The 21,094-nt window shown below is 35.8% G+C and overlaps 2 protein-coding genes across 2 annotated transcripts; both read left to right on the forward strand.

Annotated features, from left to right (window-relative positions):
* Window positions 1–7,838: 7,838 nt before the first annotated feature.
* LOC110783539 (protein FAR1-RELATED SEQUENCE 5-like) lies at window positions 7,839–9,358 on the forward strand. The gene is made up of 2 exons (XM_056842664.1): window positions 7,839–8,396; window positions 8,801–9,358. The coding sequence occupies exons 1-2, from the start codon at window positions 7,839–7,841 to the stop codon at window positions 9,356–9,358; spliced, it is 1,116 nt and encodes a 371-aa protein (XP_056698642.1).
* Window positions 9,359–9,511: 153 nt separating this feature from the next.
* Window positions 9,512–20,890, forward strand: LOC130472178 (protein FAR1-RELATED SEQUENCE 1-like). The gene is made up of 3 exons (XM_056842665.1): window positions 9,512–9,747; window positions 9,835–10,107; window positions 20,860–20,890. Exons 1-3 carry the CDS (start codon window positions 9,512–9,514, stop codon window positions 20,888–20,890), a joined length of 540 nt encoding a protein of 179 aa, XP_056698643.1.
* The last annotated feature ends 204 nt before the right edge of the window (window positions 20,891–21,094 follow it).

The following is a 21,094-nucleotide window of genomic DNA, read 5'->3' on the forward strand; positions in this document are numbered from 1 at the left end:
TGGTATCTTTTTGGAGAAAGATCACATTTCCAAAATGACAAGTGGGAGAAAAGTAGACCTCGAAGAAATTCGAGTCGAACAACAAACTCTAGAGAATGCTCAAGATGACATTCAGGATGAAACTCAGAGATCTTTAGAAGATTCTGGTGAGCATCATGGTCAATCTAGAAATGTTACCCCGCGTAGATCGCAAAAATATAGATCTCAACCGGAAAGGTACTTAGGTATTTTGATGAACGAGAGCTATGACGTTCTATTACTTGAAAGTGATGAACCTGCGACTTACAAACAAGCTATGACGAGCCCTAGCTCCAAGCAATGGCAAGAAGCCATGCAATCTGAATTAGACTCCATGTCTGAAAACCAAGTATGGGATTTGGTCGATTTGCCAGATGGCTACCAAGCCATTGGAAGCAAATGGGTTTTCAAACTGAAAAAGGACAAGGATGGGAAACTTGAAGTTTTCAAAGCTAGATTGGTTGCAAAAGGTTACAGGCAAGTCCACGGTGTGGATTACGATGAAACCTTTTCACCAGTTGCAATGCTAAAGTCTATTCGGATAATGTTAGCAATCGCTGCATATTACGATTACGAAATATGGCAGATGGATGTCAAAACTGCTTTCTTAAACGGTGTTTTAACAGAAACTGTGTTTATGACACAGCCTGAAGGTTTTGAGGATCCAAAGAATGCTAAAAAGTTATGCAAGCTAAAGAAATCAATCTATGGATTGAAGCAGGCATCCAGGAGCTGGAATATACGTTTTGATGAAGCAGTCAGTGATTTTGGTTTCATCAAGAACGCAGACGAATCTTGTGTATACAAGAAGGTCAGTGGGAGCAAAATTGCTTTCCTAGTATTATATGTCGACGACATATTACTTATCGGAAATGACATTCCTATGTTGAACTCTGTCAAGATTTGGCTTGGGAAATGTTTTTCGATGAAGGATCTAGGAGAAGCACAGTACATATTGGGCATCAAGATTTACAGAGATAGATCTAAAAAGATGATTGGACTTAGTCAAAGCACTTATATCAATAAGGTGCTTGACAGGTTCAAGATGGCAGACTCCAAGCGAGGCTACCTACCCATGTCTCATGGAATAACTCTAAGCAAGACTCAGTGCCCAAAAACACTTGATGAGCGTAGACGAATGAATGGGATACCATATGCATCATTGATTGGTTCAATAATGTATGCTATGATATGTACACGCCCGGATGTTGTGTACGCACTCATTGCTACGAGCAGATACCAGTCAGATCCAGGAGAGGCGCATTGGACTGCTGCCAAGAATATTCTGAAGTACCTGAAAAGGCACAAAGATGACTTCCTGGTCTATGGTGGAGATGATGAATTAATTGTTAAAGGTTGTACGGACGCAAGTTTCCAAACCGACAAAGATGATTTTAGATCACAGTCTGGGTTTGTCTTCTGCCTCAACGGAGGTGCAGTAAGCTGGAAAAGTGCTAAGTAAAGCACCATTGCGGATTCTACAACTGAAGCGGGGTACATTGTTGCACATGAAGCAGCAAAGGAAGCTATATGGCTAAGGAAGTTCATAGGTGAACTTGGTGTAGTCCCCTCCATTAAAGGACCAATAGCCCTGTATTGTGATAATAACGGAGCTATTGCACAGGCAAAGAAGCCTAGACACCACCAGAGAGTCAAGCATGTACTTCGTAGATTTCACCTTCTACGAGAGTTCGTTGAAAGAAAAGAAGTCGAGATAAGCAAGATTGGAACTGATGACAACATATCAGATCCATTGACTAAACCTCTGCCGCAGGCGAAGCACAACTCGCACACTGCAGCTATGGGAATCAAGCATATTGGAGAATGGCTTTGATATCCTTGTTTAATGTTTTAAAGTTTTAGAGTTTAAATCTTTGTAAAACATTATTGGTTAATCATTCACAATAAATGAATAGAATTCATTTTTCCATTTAATTTGTGGTTTATTAAATGATGAGTCCCTTCAATTTGACGATATATTCAAGATAGACTATCAGGACCAGTCCTGTGACTAAGAAATGTCTATCAAGTGAACTTGAATGTCAAAGGTTGAAAATGGTCCCTAGTCGGAGTTTTCTATAAAATTGGACGCATAGAAAACGTTAGACGATTAGAATGCAAGATGACTAGTAGTTCTGTTTCTTGAACTATGTGGACATGACAATGTCATAATCATTTGCATAGATACTTACTTTGGGAAGACTAGTATCGGACAAGACCTATGAAACTTTACTGTAAGAGATGAAAATCTGTCATAAGTAAATTTCATTAAAATTATTAGACACTAAATCCTCAATACCTGAGTGATTTGAGATTACTTGTTTGAGAACTGGTTGCTTTGACGTTTACCAACCGTCGCACCGTAAAAGGAGGCTATAAAGGCAACGCTCAGGTAATCACCTATCAAACGAAGTCTAATCTCAAGATCGCAAGATTGGGATTGTCCTCCCATAAATCGGGATGAGATGCTTAAAAGTTGTACAAGGCCACTCGGAGAGCTAGAAACTGTGAAATGCATGGCCGTGCTCGGATGAATCATAGGCTATGATTATCTGTTTATTTGATCAGTTGAACTCTGAAACCGAGGAACACCTCTGGACATAATAAGGATGACAACTCTTACCTTATGTTCAAGAGCAAGCATCGAGCGACAAAGGAATTAGGAAATGCACACTTGTCCCTAAGGACAAGTGGGAGACTGAACGAAATAATGCCCTTGGTCCAAGTATGCATTCTATGTTAAGTCTAATAAATGCGGTTCAGTATTAATTAACAAGTTAATAATTCAGTGAGATCAAGTGAGCTGAATGCCTAGCTAGAGGCCGCTTCAGTTCAAGTGGAATTAATAATATTAATCCACAGCTTACTCTTGACTGAACCCGTAGGGTCACACAAATAGTACGTAAACGGATCAAGTATTTAATAGCATTAAATACTCTATCTATGGATATTCGGAATCGACGGATCTTGGTTTCAGTGGGAGCTGAGATCGTCACAAAGCAAGAAATGAATACTCCGGAAACGATGATATTGCCGGAAACGGAAATATGGATCGTATCGGAAATATAAATATTATCCAAGTCGTAGATGTTGCCGGAAACGGAAACATGGTACGTATCGGAAAATATTATCGGAAATGGAAATATTGCCGGAATCGGAAATATTACCGGAAACGGAAATATTGTCAGAATCGGAAATATTATCGTAATCGGAAAATAATTCCGGAAACGGAAATATTAAATATTTGTTCGAAACGATCGAAAATATTAAATATTGTTCGTATCGGAAATGAATTCCGGAACCGGGAATTTAATCGGAAGCGTATCGTACGAATAAGCATCGGACGAGGCCTGCCGGACGAGGGCCCAGCACGAAGCCAGGCCATCGCCCAGCAAGCCAAGTGTGCCACACGAACAGCCAAGGCCACGCCAGGCCCAGCGCAAGGCCAGGCCCAGCAGGCCATGGGAGCGCGCGCAGCAATGGGCTGCGAGCTGTGCTGCTGCTCGCGTGGGCTTGCGGCTCACGTGGGCTGAGAGGCCGTGTGGGCTATGCGCGGGCATGGCCTGCACGCTCGTGGGTCATGCTCGTGTAGAGTTTGTGTTCAAATACGAAACCTAAATTGTATAGGATTTGTTTGATGATTAAATTCCTAATCCTAAAAGGATAAAATTAATTAGTTAGAGTCCTACGAGGATTCTAGTTTAACTAATTAGTATCCTAATAGGATTCCAGTTCCTTTTCCATACCTCTATAAATAAGGGCCTAGGGTCATTATTTGCAGGTACGATTGAAGTATTCAAAGGGTAAGTTTTTGAAAGAAAAATCAGCCATACACTTGCAAACACATAGCCGAAATTCCTAAGCACCTTAAGGGTGATTCTAGTTGGTCTAACTTGAGGCGGATCCGGACGTACTGTGGATTATCTACGGAGGGACGACATTTGGATTCCTAAAGACTTGTTCTTGTTCGGTTCGGGCGCAGCTAGGGAAGGCACGCTGCAACATGTATGCATCTATTCTATGATACTCCCTCCGTCCCGGAATACTTGACCTGTTTTCCTTATCGGGCCGTCCCTTAATACTTGACCTGTTTCTAAAAATGGAAATATTCTAACAATATTATATTATTTCTCACTCCACCCTTATTAACCCACCTACCCCCTACTCCATACAAAAAATAATTAAAAATTCAACCCCTACTCTCCCCATCCCCACCCCTTTACACATTTTCCACTAACTACATTAAAATAATACCCCACTATCAACTACTACCTATTAAATTAAATAAGTCAATTCAAGTCCCTTAAACTCTGTGCCGGTCAAACCGGGTCGAGTATTCCGGGACGGAGGGAGTAAATGATTATGTGTAAATAATATGCTTTCCTGGCTTTATGGTTTTTTCGCATGATTTATGAATTGTCATATGTATCATAACCTAACAGTATGTTCATTTGAGTAGGGTTAGAAGGATTTGCCGATGATTCTGAATCTCACATGGACTCACTGGTAAATATGTCATTTTTATAGGACGGTGATTACCAATTCTTTCTGACATAAATCAGCTTAAAGCTCTCAATACATAGGTGATTACCAATTACGTTTTTGTTAGCCACATAAACCTACAAATCTTGCTGTATTTATATGCAAATTGCTGGTCAAAATCCAAATTATATGGTAGGCTTCATGAATAACTGAGAAAATACACAGGAGCTCCGCAATAATAATAATTACGTGGCCCATCAACCTGTGGCAATCAATTGAGTTTAAATCCCCAATTTGAAAAACCCTCAAAATCTACAACTGAAGAACCCTAATTTCAATTAAGCATAAATTACATGTTTAACTACGCACACCATGCTGATAAATAGAGGGAAAATGCTGAAAATTGTTTCTTGATGAAATGTATTTGAAAAAATGGTAGAGATATTGAGTGAATTTGCGGATTTTGGAGATTTTTTTTTACCAAGGTGCGTTAATGGAGGAAGAGATTATAAAGAGGAATAAGGAAGGAAAAGAAGAGGAAAAACATAAGATGGCCGTTGGATGTGGGACCCACAAACAGAAGTTATGACGGAAGTTAACATTAGGTGGTGATTCCTTAACGGAGAAAGTTTAAGGTGGTTATTTCAAAAGTGGCAACTTTAAAAGGTGGTTTTATCCAAAAAATCCTTTGTAATATTCACTTTTTAGATGTTTTTAGATAACAATTCCGCTTGCATGGACCCGGTCCACCATTAAGGTTACCATGGACCAGGGTAATTAGGTAATTTGCAGCGCTGAACCGTTTGAAATCACGTGTTCCAAAATAACAGAATGCGCGAAACCCTAAAATTGAAATCTCTCTCCTCCAGCAGCAACTTCTCTCTCCTACAGCAGCTTCTCTCTCCTCCAACAGCTTCTCTCTCTTCGAGCTTCAACAATGGAGGACGATTTAATCGATTTGAATATCGATTTAAATCGCGCAATAGAAGAAAAATTGTATAATTATGACGGTAATATTCGAATCCTAATAACTAACTATGAAGAAAATTATAGTAACTTTCATACTCATTGAGTAATTATTATTATTTTAGAAAACTTAGAGAATCATAGAGAAGTATATGATGTTGAAGATGAAGATGAAGGCACATCTCAGCAAGTTATGGTTGCAAATCAATGTATTGAAGAAGGTATGATATAGTATCTTTTAATATATATATAGTAACTGTTATATTGATATAGTTAACATATTATAATTGCAGTAGTGTAACTAACATAGAAAGAGGAATTATATTTAACGCAGAGTAACTATAACATACAAAGAGAAACTATGTTTAATGTAGAGTAACTATCTCATATAGACAGGACTTATAGTAACTGTAGAGTAACTATAAACTATAGAGACTAACTATATAAAATGAAGAGTAACTATCACATATAAAGAAGAACTATATACTGTAGAGTAACTATCACATATAAACAAGAGTTATATTAAGTGTGAATAACTATAATATATAAACAGTAACTATATAAAATAAAGAGTAACTATCACATATAATGATAACTATATTTAAAATAAAGTAACTATAATTTATGAATGGTAACTATATTAATTATAGAGTAACTTCACATAACGAAATAATATAAATAAGAAATAACTACATTTAATTTATAGTAACTATAACATATAAAGAATAACTGTATTAACTGTAGAGTAACTATAACAATCAATAGATCCTAAGTAAGTATGTTAAATATAGAGTAACTATTACATGTAAAGAGTAACTATATGAACTGTAGAGTAACTATAACAATCAATAGATCTTAAGTAACAATGTTAAATATAGAGTAACTATAACATATAAAAAGTAACTATATAAAATGAAGAGTAACTATCACATATAAAGAAGAACTATATACTGTAGAGTAACTATCACATATAAAAAGGAGTTATATTAACTGTGAGTAACTATAATATATAAACATTAACTGTATAAAATGAAGAGTAACTATCCCATATAATGATAACTATATTTATAATAAAGTAACTATAATTTATGAAAGGTAACTATATTAATTATAGAGTAACTTCACATAACGAAATAATCTATATAAGCAATAAACTACATTTAACTTATAGTAACTATAACATATAAAGAATAACTATATTAACTGTAGAGTAACTATAACAATCAATAGATCCTAAGTAAGTATGTTAAATATAGAGTAACTATTACATGTAAAGAGTAACTATATGAACTGTAGAGTAACTATAACAATCAATAGATCTTAAGTAACAATGTTAAATATAGAGTAACTATAACATATAAAAAGTAACTATATAAAATGAAGAGTAACCATCACATATAAAGAAGAACTATATACTGTAGAGTAACTATAACATATAAAAAGGAGTTATATTAACTGTGAGTAACTATAATATATAAACAGTAACTTTATAAAATGAAGAGTAACTATCCCATATAATGATAACTATATTTATAATAAAGTAACTATAATTTATGAAAGGTAACTATATTAATTATAGAGTAACTTCACATAACGAAATAATCTATATAAGCAATAAACTACATTTAACTTATAGTAACTATAACATATAAAGAATAACTATATTAACTGTAGAGTAACTATAACAATCAATAGATCCTAAGTAAGTATGTTAAATATAGAGTAACTATAACAAATAAAGAGTAACTATATGAACTGTAGAGTAACTATAACAATCAATAGATCTTAAGTAACTATGTTAATTATATAGTAACTATAACATATAAAGAGTAACTATATAAATATTAAGAGTAACTATCACATTTAATGATAACTATATTTGTATTTGTACAGGTTTAATAATACATTCAATTGATACAAACCACAACATCTTTGAAAATCCAAATAATGAGCAGGAAGAAAACATTGATAAAGAATTAGATGGCAGTTTAATTGGAGAAGCAAGGAAAACAACCGATGAGATTTATGATCTATATTGCAAACATGCTGCTATTATTGGTTTTAGTGTACGAAAAGGGAAGAATAGATATAAAGAAGGAACCACAATTGTTAATGGAAAATACTTCTACTGCTCTGCTGCTGGAATAAGAGACCCTCCTAAAAACAAAGAACTCAAAAATGAAGATGATCAATCAGATGCAAAAAAGAAAGAAAGGAGAAAGAGGGTTATGATAACAAGAACAAAATGTGAAGCTCAAATATTTGCAAAGAAGAATGAAAATGGAGATTTTGAAATAGAAAAGCATGTAGTGGTACATAATCACCCATTGACAAGAGAAATAAGTAATTATCTCCACCGATCGGAACGACAAATGACAGAACCTAAAAAAGAAGCTATTGAGGCAATGTCAGAATGTGGTCTAAGACCAATGGAGTCTTATAGGTATATGTCAACAGAAACTGGCGGAGACGACTGTGTAGGTCATACGATGATTGATCATCTAAACTACTGCTACAAGTTAAAAATGAAGCAAATTGATGGCAAGGATTCACAAACACTAGTGAACAAACTGTATGACATACAATCAATAGATCCCGAGTTCTTTTTCAGAGTAAGACTCAATGCTGAAGGAAAAGTTGAGTGCCTATTTTGGAGGGATTCTATGATGAGAGAAGATTACAAAATATATGGAGATGTTCTAGTTTTTTATACTACATTCAGAACCAATAAGTACAATCTCATATGTGCTCCATTTGTTGGTATCAATAACCATTGGAAAAACACAATGTTTGCTTGTGCTTTCACTGGGGATGAAACCACAGAATCTTTCGTTTGGGTGTTTGAAACTTTTCTGAAGGCTATGGAAGGAAAGCACCCTATATCAATTTTCACTGATCAAGATGCAGCTATTGCTGCTGGAATAGAACAGGTACCTCTTCATATATTATAGTTACTATTTTGACAATATAGTAACTCTTTATAAAATATAGTTACTATTTTAACAATATAGTAACTCTTTATAAAATATAGCTACTATTTTGACAATATAGTATCTCTTTATAAAATATAGTTACTATTTTGACAATATAGTAACTCTTAATTCAATATAGTTACTATTCTGAAATTATAGTAACACTTTATAAAGTATAGTTACTATTTTGACAATATAGTAACTATTTATAAAATATAGTTACTATTTTGAAAATATAGAAACTCTTATTAAAATATAGTTAATATTTTGACAACATAGTAATTCTTTATAAAGTATAGTAACTCTTTATAAAATATAGTTACTATTTTGTGGAACTATATATATTCATTATTGTTTTTCAGGTTTTTCCTTCTTCAAGACACAGGTTATGCTTGTGGCACTTGAGTAAAAATGCAAACAGTAGGTTTGGTTTATTGAAGTCTGATAAAAACTTCAAAAACGCATTCTACAAGTGTTTAAGTGGGTGTATAACACCAAATGATTTTGAAGAAACTTGGAAATCTATGATCAACACTTTTAAGCTGGAAAAAGATGACTGGTTCAACAGATTGTATGGTCTTAAAGAAAAATGGTGTACAGCTTTAAGTAAAGATTTTTTTTCTGCCGGTATACTTTCTTCACAAAGAAGTGAAAGTACAAACCATGCTGTTGGTTTTAAAGCAAATAAAAGTACAACATTAACAGAGTTCTATAGTATTTTTCAAGCTACAATAAATCGATGGAGAAAAACCGAAGAAAAAGACGACTTTGACTGTACAAGGGGAATACCAACTTCAGAGCTAAGTATGAGTGCTATATTAAAACAGGCAGCAAATGTATACACGATAACACTTTCCGTGATTTTGAAGAAGAGTTCAAGCTTTCTGTGGCAAGTAGTACAATGTTCAAGGGAAGTGTAGGAAGAACAGTGTTTTTTGAAGTGTGGATAGAAGGAATAAGAGGTAAAAAAAACTATAAATCTTTATTTAATATTTAGAGTAGATGTTCTTTTGAATAATATTACATTATATGTAAATAATCTAACAGGATCAAGGCAAGAAGTTCAATACAAAATGGAAGATTCAACCGTCACTTGCACATGCAAAAACTTTGAAGAATCTGGATGGTTGTGCTTCCATTGTTTAAGAATATTGCATTTACATTCAATCAATAAAATTCCAGATCGTTACATAACAACAAGATGGACTAGATATGCAAAGAAACAGATATGGGAAAGGGTTGATACAATAAAAAGGGAGAAAGGTGAAATCAACAATTTTACTGGTTGGAGATTACATATGATCAGAAGGTAATTTTTTCAATATACATTAGTTCATTTTCATATATTTACAATTACAGTTGATATTTTACTTAACACTTAAACTCTATACCACAGATACTATAACTTAATTTTGAAAGGGCATAAGATAGCAAAGGCCAGAAAATTTATCGAGGAGAAGTTTAAAATGGATAATAAAGCAGTTGATGAAATCATAAAAAAGGAAGAAGAAAGGAAGGCAAAAGAAGAAGCTGCAAAGATAGCAGAACAAGAAAAGGCAAAAGCTGAAGCACAACGAGAAACACAAGACGGGGAATCAACTAATTCTGAAATAACAATTGTGCTTGATCCTGATCGTGCTAATACTAAAGGAAAGAGTAAGAAGAGAATGTTAGGTTATGATACATATGACATTACATAGATCATGCGGAAACAACCATTAACCCAGGACAACATATTATTTACACATAATCATATAGCATAATTTAGATGCATACTCTTTGTTGCGTGCCCTCCCTAGCTGCGCCCGAACCGAACAAGAACAAGTCTTTAGGACTCCAAGTGTCGTCCCTCCGTAGATAGTCCACAGCACGTCCGGATCCGCCTTAAGATTGACCAACTAGAATCGCCCTTAAGATACTAGAAAATTTCGGCACTTTATGAGCAAGATGTGTGTTTTAATTTTCTCTCAAAAACTCACTTTTTGAATACTTTTAAACTTCTTATAAATTGTGAGTCCTAGCCTCATATTTATAGGGGTATGGAAAAGGGAATCGAAATCCTATTCAGATACAAATTAATTAAACCTAGAATCCTACAAGAACTCTAATTTAATTAATTTATCAAATAGAATTAGGAATTTAATCATTAACCGAACTCTGCATGTTTTAGGAAACGTGCACGAACACAAACACTTGCACACACACGCACGGCAGCCACGATGGGCCCCATGCGTGCGCGCGAGCAGCAGCCCACGCAGCGCCCGCGCGCGCTGCGCGCTGCGCGTGCTGTGCGCGCTGTGCGCGCTGCGCAGCCTGCTGGGCCTGGCCTTGCGCTGGGCCTGGCGTGGCTGTTTGTGCGGCGCGCTTGGCTTGCTGGGCGATGGCCTGGCTTCGTGCTGGGCCTCGTCCGGCAGGCCTCGTCCGATGCTTATTCGTACGATGCTCTTCCGATTAAATTTTCCGATTCCGGAATTCATTTCCGATACGAACAATATTTAATATTTCCGATTCCGGAATATTTCCATTTCGAACAAATATTTAATATTTCCGTTTCCGGAATTATTTTCCGATTCCGGTAATATTTCCGATTCTGACAATATTTCCGTTTCCGGCAATATTTCCGATTCTGGCAATATTTCCATTTCCGATAATATTTTCCGATACGTACCATGTTTCCGTTTTCGGCAACATCTACGACTTGGATAATATTTATATTTCCGATACGATCCATATTTCCGTTTCCGGCAATATCATCGTTTCCGGAGTATTCATTTCTTGCCTGTGACGATCTTAGCTCCCACTGAAACCAAGATCCGTCGGTTCCGAATATTCATAGATGGAGTATTTAATGCCATTAAATACTTGATCCGTTTACGTACTATTTGTGTGACCCTACGGGTTCAGTCAAGAGTAAGCTGTGGATTAATATCATTAATTCCACTTGAACTGAAGCGGCCTCTAGCTAGGCATTCAGCTCACTTGATCTCACTGAATTATTAACTTGTTAATTAATACTGAACCGCATTTATTAGACTTAACATAGAATGCATACTTGGACCAAGGGCATTATTTCCTTCAGTCTCCCACTTGTCCTTAGGGACAAGTGTGCATTTCCTAATTCCTTTGTCGCTTGATGCTTGCTCTTGAACATAAGGTAAGAGTTGTCATCCTTATTATGTCCAGAGGTGTTCCTCGGTTTCAGAGTTCAACTGATCAAATAAACAGATAATCATAGCCTATGATTCATCCGAGCACGGCCATGCATTTCACAGTTTCTAGCTCTCCGAGTGGCCTTGTACAACTTTTAAGCATCTCATCCCGATTTATGGGAGAACAATCCCAATCTTGCGATCTTGAGATTAGACTTCGTTTGATAGGTGATTACCTGAGCGTTGCCTTTATAGCCTCCTTTTACGGTGCGACGGTTGGTCAACGTCAAAGCAACCAGTTCTCAAACAAGTAATCTCAAATCACTCAGGTATTGAGGATTTAGTGTCTAATAATTTAATGAAATTTACTTATGACAGATTTTCATCTCTTACAGTAAAGTTTCATAGGTCTTGTCCGATACTAGTCTTCCCAAAGTAAGTATCTATGCAAATGATTATAACATTGCCATGTCCACATAGTTCAAGAAACAGAACTACTAGTCATCTTGCATTCTAATCGTCTAACGTTTTCTATGCGTCCAATTTTATAGAAAACTCCGAATAGGGACCATTTTCAACCTTTGACTTTCAAGTTCACTTGATAGACATTTCTTAGTCACAGGACTGGTCCTTACAGTCTATCTTGAATATATCGTCAAATTTGAAGGGACTCATCATTTAATACTAAACCAAGATTAAATGGAATATGAAAATACATTTCATATATGATAAATGTTCAACCCCAATGTTTTATAACCATGGGCCTCAAACCCATCTTCTAAAACAATTCATGGAATTCAAAGCTATGCTTGATTTCCAGTGCTACAACGTGAGTGTTGCTTCTCACTTGTTGCATAGGTTTAGTTATCATGCTTTGCCAATCTTAATATCCTTTTCATCGAATATTCTTCGAGATATGATGATAAGATCTTTTCGAGTTTGTTTATTATGTGATCTAGTCTTTCTTACTTCGATGGTGGTTATACTCATTTTGCAATGAAGAACCATCAAGTTAGCAGATGTTTTTCTTGCTTCAAGAGTGGTTCTACGCATTTTTCAATGAAGAACCATCAAGCCAGCAGACAGGTGATCTACCCAAGTTCAGTGAAGAACTTTAAACAACCCTGTTTTATTGCTTCTTAGGCAATAATTACTTTTACTTCAACTGTATAGGTTGCTAGTGATGCTTTGTTTGGATTTACCTATCCAGGCAGTTCATAGATATGTGGAAGATTCTCCAACTATATCTTAGAACATAGAAATTATTATTTTAATTTCCCACGCAACAACTCATGGTCTCCAACCCATGTTGCCATTTTCTAAACACGATGCTCTATAGCTCGTCCTTATCAATGGTTAACTCCAAAGGGTCTTGCTTGATCCTTTGCCAGTGTTTATGCGTGTAGCATCAATATTTAGAATATCTTTATTTCCTTGAATCAAGAACTATTCCTATGTACCTTTTCAAGTACCATAAGTATTCTTGATCTCAATCTAGTTGATCTTTACTTAGATCAATAGAGATTGGTATATGTTCGTCATGGCTAAAGTCATACGATACGTTTTTGGCGATCCTCATATTATATCATACATGATAAATTCTTTTGCAGAATAATTCCCAATTGAATTCTATTCATGTAACTTTAGCTTATCTAGTTTCAGTAGATACTAAATTCAGCTAAATTCTTTGACATATAATATAGGTTAAGAATCTTATTTAGATCCTTTGATGTTTAACTTAGTAAATGCTTATACATAGTTCAAACATCCTTTACTTAGATTTATTCACATGGGTCGAATATCTCCAATGGAGACTTTCGTGTTTGATTTAGTAAATGCCATTACTTAATCTAAAACATTAATATAAGATCTTTGTAAATAGATCTTAATACCCAGTATGCACTAAGTTTCGCCTTGGTCCAACATTGATGAATAATTTCAAACCTAAGTTATTAGCATTTGAATGTTATTTCACAATAGAGAGATATGTGTGTGATACACATAGGACCAATTAAGTTTTATGTACTCCCACTAAACTTCTTATATATCTATAAGAATCATGTACATTTTATGAAACTAAAATACTTATTAGTTTCACTAAAATACATTTCTAATTCCCAATTGCTTGCTTAAATCTGTACTTAGATTTCATAAGCTAGCTTTCTTTTTCAAGCATTTATTTGGATCCACAATTCCTATGACATACCATGTACATAGTTTATTCCAATTTTTGATTGAGGAATACGTTTTGTCATCCAATTGCTATATGTACCAATATGCAATCATTGCTTGAATTATAGACTTAAGCATTACGATTTTGCATGAGGTTTCAACACAATCCATGCCATGAATTTGCTTGTAACCTTTAGCAACTAATCTAGCTTTGTGTGTGAACACAATTCCATGTTTGATGGTTTTTATCCTTAAAACAAACTTGCAACCAATAGGTGTGAAACTATTCTTGCAAATCAACAAAATTTCAATTTTGTCATCAAAACATTGAGTATGTTTTATGGCCTCTAACCATTTAAAACATTTGAGTCTATATATGGCCTCTAACCATTTTAGGGAATCTGGGTTTCGTCATAGCTTTCTTACAAGTCACAAACTCATTAATCTACATGATAATAGTTTGACTGCAAGTTGTAGGTTTCTTCACTATCTAATAGAAGAATTGCATAGTTTCAGGGACCTGAACTCCATATTTCTTCACTATAGAAGAATCTCATAGTTTCAGTGACTTGAACTCTATGCCTACTTGGGTATAGAACATCAAACAACAGAATATCAATAGCCACTTGAAAGTCCTTTGAATATTCTGTTCTCTTTGAAGCACTTGTAAAGTCTTCTAAGAGAAGTCTATTCTTTAAAGCCACTTCTAAAGTCCTTAAAGAATTAGTTCGGATTTTCTGAAGCACTTCGAAAAGCCTCCGGAATGTCCATTTATGTTTGTTGTTTGCCTCGAAGACTTTCGAGGTCTATTTTCTCCCACTTGTCATTTTGGAAACGAATCTCCAAAAGGACATTATTCCGAGCAAACAAACATTATGTTCTCAAAAATTCGTGGTAGAAACAATACCCTTGTGTCTCATTTGAATAAATCACAATGAAACATATATCTAGACTTGGGCCTTAGTTTGTCGAATGACAAACACTAAGCTCCCACTGAGTTTTGCAACTCTCTAGATATTTTATGAAAAGTTATTCTGAAATTACTTTTCAAAAGCTTTGACGAATTTGGTTTAGTTTGGTGGTAGTTGAGCATTTTGTTTTAGAAATTATAGGAAAAGTCTTTATGATTCATCATTGATCGAATCAAGTACTAATCGACTTCGATCATTTCAACTTAGATATGCCATATCTTATGGACCTAGATTGTGAAATTACAACACACAATCATTGATGATCATATTTGGTCTCAAGTAATCATCAACATGATCTAACCTAGATCTTTATGATTTCTTGCCAAGTGGATTTTATACTTCTGAATCTTTGAACTAGCCAAACAGATTCAACTTATATCACATTTGAGTAAATAAACCTATATTCACTCAAATCCATGTGAAATAATAAAGTCATAAAATCTTTCTTTAGCTTTGAACTCTATTGTCTAGGCGTTCTAACAATAGTTCATATCTTTTGTTACTTTCAACAAGTAAGACTAGTCGTCTTAAATTGATCTAGAAATCAATGAACTTTCAAAAGTCCATCAAAATAGAGCTTTTGAAGTTTAACTTATTGATATGGTCTAAGCAACAATGCCAAAGATTAGTGGAACTCAAATCAAGGGTTTGATTTGAACCTTAGTAAAGTTCTTTAAAGAGTTGTTTGTTTTAATCAAGCATATTGACTCAACCTGTAATTGACCATTTCATTCAAATAAACAAACAAACATTGTTTTTGTTCTTCTGAATGTGAGTCTTTTTGTGTTTGAAACAGAAATTTAGGTATGCTGATTATGGAATAAAGTAGCCATTAAGTTCCAGCCTTTGAAAGGACTTAAAACAAACTAGATGACCCTACAATTAATGTAGCAATGCCATGCTTCATTTCCCACTTGTAGGTCATTAGTGTATCCTAGCTTCCATTGTTTGAGTTATTACCGAAGTAAGAACCTCAAGCGGTATATGATACCAAGGAAGTTTGATTGCTAGGTCACTTCTCTTTAAACATAAACATATAGGTAGAAACGGAATCGTAAATTCCTTTCATTTGTTCCTCGTTTTCCTATTTCTTGTACCCTTTCTTATAGTCTTAAGAATTGAATTCTTTAGTGTTGACTTTTATACTTTGTTAGACATGTCCAATGTCACCAACAAGGTTCTTTACCATTTTAATTTATGTTGAATATTCTGTTTCAACTAGATGATCTTACCAGAAGCTTCTAAAGTTCTCTAAGCATCGATCTATTCGAATGTCTAGGAACTAGACTCATTCGAGAATTAAATGGAAAAAGGATTTTAGGTTGTTAACCATTGGTAAAGCTGAGCGTTTAAACTCAATGCTTTATGATCTCAAAACCACATTGTATTTTGAATTCACAAGCACCAATCGGTTTGCCATTCGACTTTGATACTCGAAAACAACCATAAAAGTCGATATAAGAAACGTACATTTTAAATTGCTCACTTTCTCTCATTTCCGTGAATCGTTCTTGGATTCACTACCAATCGAGGAAATTTACTGTTACCTTTCTAAAAGGATTTATTGCAGTGCAAGATATTTAATTATAAACAATAATTAAAACATACATTGAAGCATGCAAAGTCTAAACATTTATCATGAATAATAACTTGAAATTAAAGCAACCATGCAATTCAAACAAGTTATTAGCATTTTATTCGATTTTATTGTTCCGGCAGGTGTGAATAAAATGATTCCAAGATCCTAAAATCATTGAAGAATTAAGCACAGTTTGTCGACTTAATCCTAGAACATCTTAGGTAAGCAAAAGCCTTTTGCTAATAGTCTAGAAACTATTCTTGGTTGATAGGTACGTCTAAGAACTTATTAGGTAAACCTATCGATTTTGCCACGACATAAAAGGACTCCTTACTTATATCGTTGAGTTTCACCAAAACTAACATGTACTCACAATTATTTGTGTACCTTGCCCCTTTAGGACCAATAAGTAACACCTCGCTGAGCGAAAACTATTACTAGATTGATGTAAAGGATATCCAAGCAAGTGTATATTTTGGCATGGCACCTTTTAACTCAATTTTTAAGTTTGGAACTTAAGGCTCTTACTATGTTGGTTAGATTTTAAGTGAACTAAAATCCTTAATCATGCAACATAATCAAGCTTTTGATCTCATGCATTTTAAGACATATTTAAAACAATAAATAACTTAAAACATGCATAAGATAAATGTGATCTAGTATGGCCCGACTTCATCTTGAAGCTTTGACTTCAAAGTCCGTCTTGAAAATCTCCGTGGGAGGCACCATTTTCTTCAAATAGGATAAGTTATAACTAATTACAACTATTTGATGGTACGCAGACCATATTTGAATTGAAAAATAACTTTGGTACTTTAGACCAATTACATTCAAATTAATGGTACGCAGACCATATTTTCTATCCTATTTGGGCCATACTAGTCACTTCATAACCTGCAAAACAGTACATATACAATATATACCATTCACCCATTCATTATCATGAATGGCCCACATAGCTGGTTAGTAAAACACATTATGCATCACGTAAACATTTGCAGCAATTAATCAAGGGCACCAATAATCTACCAATTATTCAGTCCTTTATTAATTCTAATCAAGTTGTTTTAACCTTAAGGATTTGTAGACCTAATCAAGAGTTTATGACTAAAAGCGCTCCCACTTAAACCAATAAATTTATATGCTTTACTAATTTTAAACATAAAAATGTATTTCTAGTCCAACCGGAAACATACAAATTTAATTAAAATTTAAAGCTCATATCAATTTATAATTGAATCCAAAAAAGTTTAATTTAATTTCAGTCGTATTTAAATTAATTCATGATTTTAATTTTAGTAAAATAATTAGAATAAATAACATTTATTATAATTACAATATTCAAAATTAAAATCCAAGAAAATAATTTAAATTATTAATTTTAAAATTAATTAAAATTACGTGAACTGAAATTTTCAAATTAAACATTCAAAACGATCTTTAATCGTAACGCAAACACCCTACGCGTTGCACGCCCATGGGCCGCACGCACACAGCCATTGCTGGCCATGTGCGCGCAGCCCATGCGCTCGTCGCATAGCTGCTGCATCCCCATCGCAAGCCTCCGTACGCATTGGTGCTCGCTGCGCGCGCCAGCGCTCATCGCACGCGAGCTATCGCTCGCAGTGCGCGCGCGACATCGCTCGCTGGGCGCGCGACATCGCTCGATGGGCGCGCGAGCCATCGCTTGCTGGGCGCGCGACATCGCTCGCTGGGCGGGCGACATCGCTCGCTGGGCGCGCGACATCGCTCGCTGGGCGCGCGAGCCATCGCTCGCTGGGCGCGCGACATCGCTCGCTGGGCGGGCGACATCGCTCGCTGGGCGCGCGACATCGCTCGCTGGGCGCGCGAGCCATCGCTCGCTGGGCGCGCGACATCGCTCGCTGGGCGGGCGACATCGCTCGCTGTGCGCGCAAGCAATGCTGGGCGCAGCGCTCGTGGCACGCGAGCTTGCGCTCGCTGCGCGCGAGGCTGCGCGCTCTTGTGCGAGGCAGCGCGCGTTGTGGCGCAGCTCGCTTGCTGCCCACACGCGACTGCCTTGGCTCGCCCTTCGCCCATGCCCATTCGTCCATTGCTCGTGGCACACGACACAAGGCAGGGCTGCTGCCTTGTGCTCGTGCACTACGCCCTTGCTCATTGCATTCGTGCCGCACGGGCGACGAGCTCCCTTGCTCGTCGTCGCATGCCCGCATTATACAACACCCCTTAAGGGTAACACGAAGCGTCCATTGCTTCGTGCGTGCAAGTTTTATGAACGAATCGCATAAAAATTCAAAATTTATATTTAAAATTAATGACAAATTAATAAATAATATTAATTTCATAATTTTAGGGCGAAAAAATCGAAAATTTATTATCCAATTGATTTCCGATTGTTATGGATTCAAGTCTAGGTCATAAAAATTTAAAATTTATCATAAATTTACAATTTTTATGGTGGTTTTTAATCATAGGTTTCTAATTAAATTACAATTAATTATGAAAATCAAATTAATTCTAAATTATTCTAATTTTCAACAAATTAATCATAATTACAAATTAGATTGCATAATTAACAAGACTAGGCATTCAAACTTGTTAAACATATGCAGTAGGTCAATCAAAAATTCAAGATTTATCAACAAGAATCGCAAATATTTAATTTAACATCTTAAATTTACGAAATTTTGCATTCGAAAAACTAAAACCTTCGAAAAGTCATAGTTAGGCTTCGAATTTGAGAATTCTGGGTTCGGCAGAAAAACACTATTTTTGTCAAAATTTTAGAATGCCTTTTACATGCGAAATTGACACAAAAATCACTCGATTTGGATGAGTAACGAAGAAACTGCCGAAAAACTGCGTACGTATAATTAAATAAACGCAATTTGCAATTAATTAACAATTACGAAAATTAATCACCCCTTTTAATTCTTGCAAATTTGTAATATTTAACCATGTTCATGCAATTATAGATTATGAAAATAATAAGGGGCTCGTGATACCACTGTTAGGTTATGATACATATGACATTACATAGATCATGCGGAAACAACCATTAACCCAGGACAACATATTATTTACACATAATCATATAGCATAATTTAGATGCATACTCTTTGCTGCGTGCCCTCCCTAGCTGCGCCCGAACCGAACAAGAACAAGTCTTTAGGACTCCAAGTGTCGTCCCTCCGTAGATAGTCCACAGCACGTCCGGATCCGCCTTAAGATTGACCAACTAGAATCGCCCTTAAGATACTAGAAAATTTCGGCACTTTATGAGCAAGATGTGTGTTTTAATTTTCTCTCAAAAACTCACTTTTTGAATACTTTTAAACTTCTTATAAATTGTGAGTCCTAGCCTCATATTTATAGGGGTATGGAAAAGGGAATCGAAATCCTATTCAGATACAAATTAATTAAACCTAGAATCCTACAAGAACTCTGATTTAATTAATTTATCAAATAGAATTAGGAATTTAATCATTAACCGAACTCTGCATGTTTTAGGAAACGTGCACGAACACAAACACTTGCACACACACGCACGGCAGCCACGATGGGCCCCATGCGTGCGCGCGAGCAGCAGCCCACGCAGCGCCCGCGCGCGCTGCGCGCTGCGCGTGCTGTGCGCGCTGTGCGCGCTGCGCAGCCTGCTGGGCCTGGCCTTGCGCTGGGCCTGGCGTGGCTGTTTGTGCGGCGCGCTTGGCTTGCTGGGCGATGGCCTGGCTTCGTGCTGGGCCTCGTCCGGCAGGCCTCGTCCGATGCTTATTCGTACGATGCGCTTCCGATTAAATTTTCCGATTCCGGAATTCATTTCCGATACGAACAATATTTAATATTTCCGATTCCGGAATATTTCCATTTCGAACAAATATTTAATATTTCCGTTTCCGGAATTATTTTCCGATTCCGGTAATATTTCCGATTCTGACAATATTTCCGTTTCCGGCAATATTTCCGATTCTGGCAATATTTCCATTTCCGATAATATTTTCCGATACGTACCATGTTTCCGTTTCCGGCAACATCTACGACTTGGATAATATTTATATTTCCGATACGATCCATATTTCCGTTTCCGGCAATATCATCGTTTCCGGAGTATTCATTTCTTGCCTGTGACGATCTTAGCTCCCACTGAAACCAAGATCCGTCGGTTCCGAATATTCATAGATGGAGTATTTAATGCCATTAAATACTTGATCCGTTTACGTACTATTTGTGTGACCCTACGGGTTCAGTCAAGAGTAAGCTGTGGATTAATATCATTAATTCCACTTGAACTGAAGCGGCCTCTAGCTAGGCATTCAGCTCACTTGATCTCACTGAATTATTAACTTGTTAATTAATACTGAACCGCATTTATTAGACTTAACATAGAATGCATACTTGGACCAAGGGCATTATTTCCTTCAGAGAATAAAGGGTCAATATGACAATTACAAGCAGCCATCAAAGAAAGGAAAAAAGAAACACAAAGAATTTGGATCCAAGACACCCAATATTCAATTATTTACACCTAAAGAACAACTATTTTAGTGATGTTCTTGTTTTATTATCATATACAGTTACTTCAACATTTTTAAACAAATTTATTGAGTGTTTATACTATAGTTCTCCTTTACAATACATAGTTACTATACATTCAGTATAGTAACTCTTTATAAACACACAATTTTTATTTATAGTAACTCGTTATAAAATAGTTACTATTTTGACAATATAGTATCTCTTAATACAATATAGTTACTATTCTGAAAATATAGTAACTCTTTATAAAATATAGTTACTATTTTGACAATA

The sequence above is a fragment of the Spinacia oleracea genome, chromosome 4, assembly GCF_020520425.1.
Source record: "Spinacia oleracea cultivar Varoflay chromosome 4, BTI_SOV_V1, whole genome shotgun sequence".
In the NCBI taxonomy this organism is placed as follows: domain Eukaryota; kingdom Viridiplantae; phylum Streptophyta; class Magnoliopsida; order Caryophyllales; family Amaranthaceae; genus Spinacia; species Spinacia oleracea.

Excerpts from the sequence above, each read along its gene's own strand:
- LOC110783539 (XM_056842664.1), top strand. The coding sequence starts at position 7,839 with ATGACAGAACCTAAAAAAGAAGCTATTGAGGCAATGTCAGAATGTGGT. Across the intron at positions 8,397-8,800 it reads TTGCTGCTGGAATAGAACAG|GTTTTTCCTTCTTCAAGACA; the intron begins GTACCTCTTCAT and ends ATTGTTTTTCAG.
- LOC130472178 (XM_056842665.1), top strand. The coding sequence starts at position 9,512 with ATGGAAGATTCAACCGTCACTTGCACATGCAAAAACTTTGAAGAATCT. Across the intron at positions 9,748-9,834 it reads AGATTACATATGATCAGAAG|ATACTATAACTTAATTTTGA; the intron begins GTAATTTTTTCA and ends TCTATACCACAG. Across the intron at positions 10,108-20,859 it reads GGAAAGAGTAAGAAGAGAAT|TTACTTCAACATTTTTAAAC; the intron begins GTTAGGTTATGA and ends TATCATATACAG.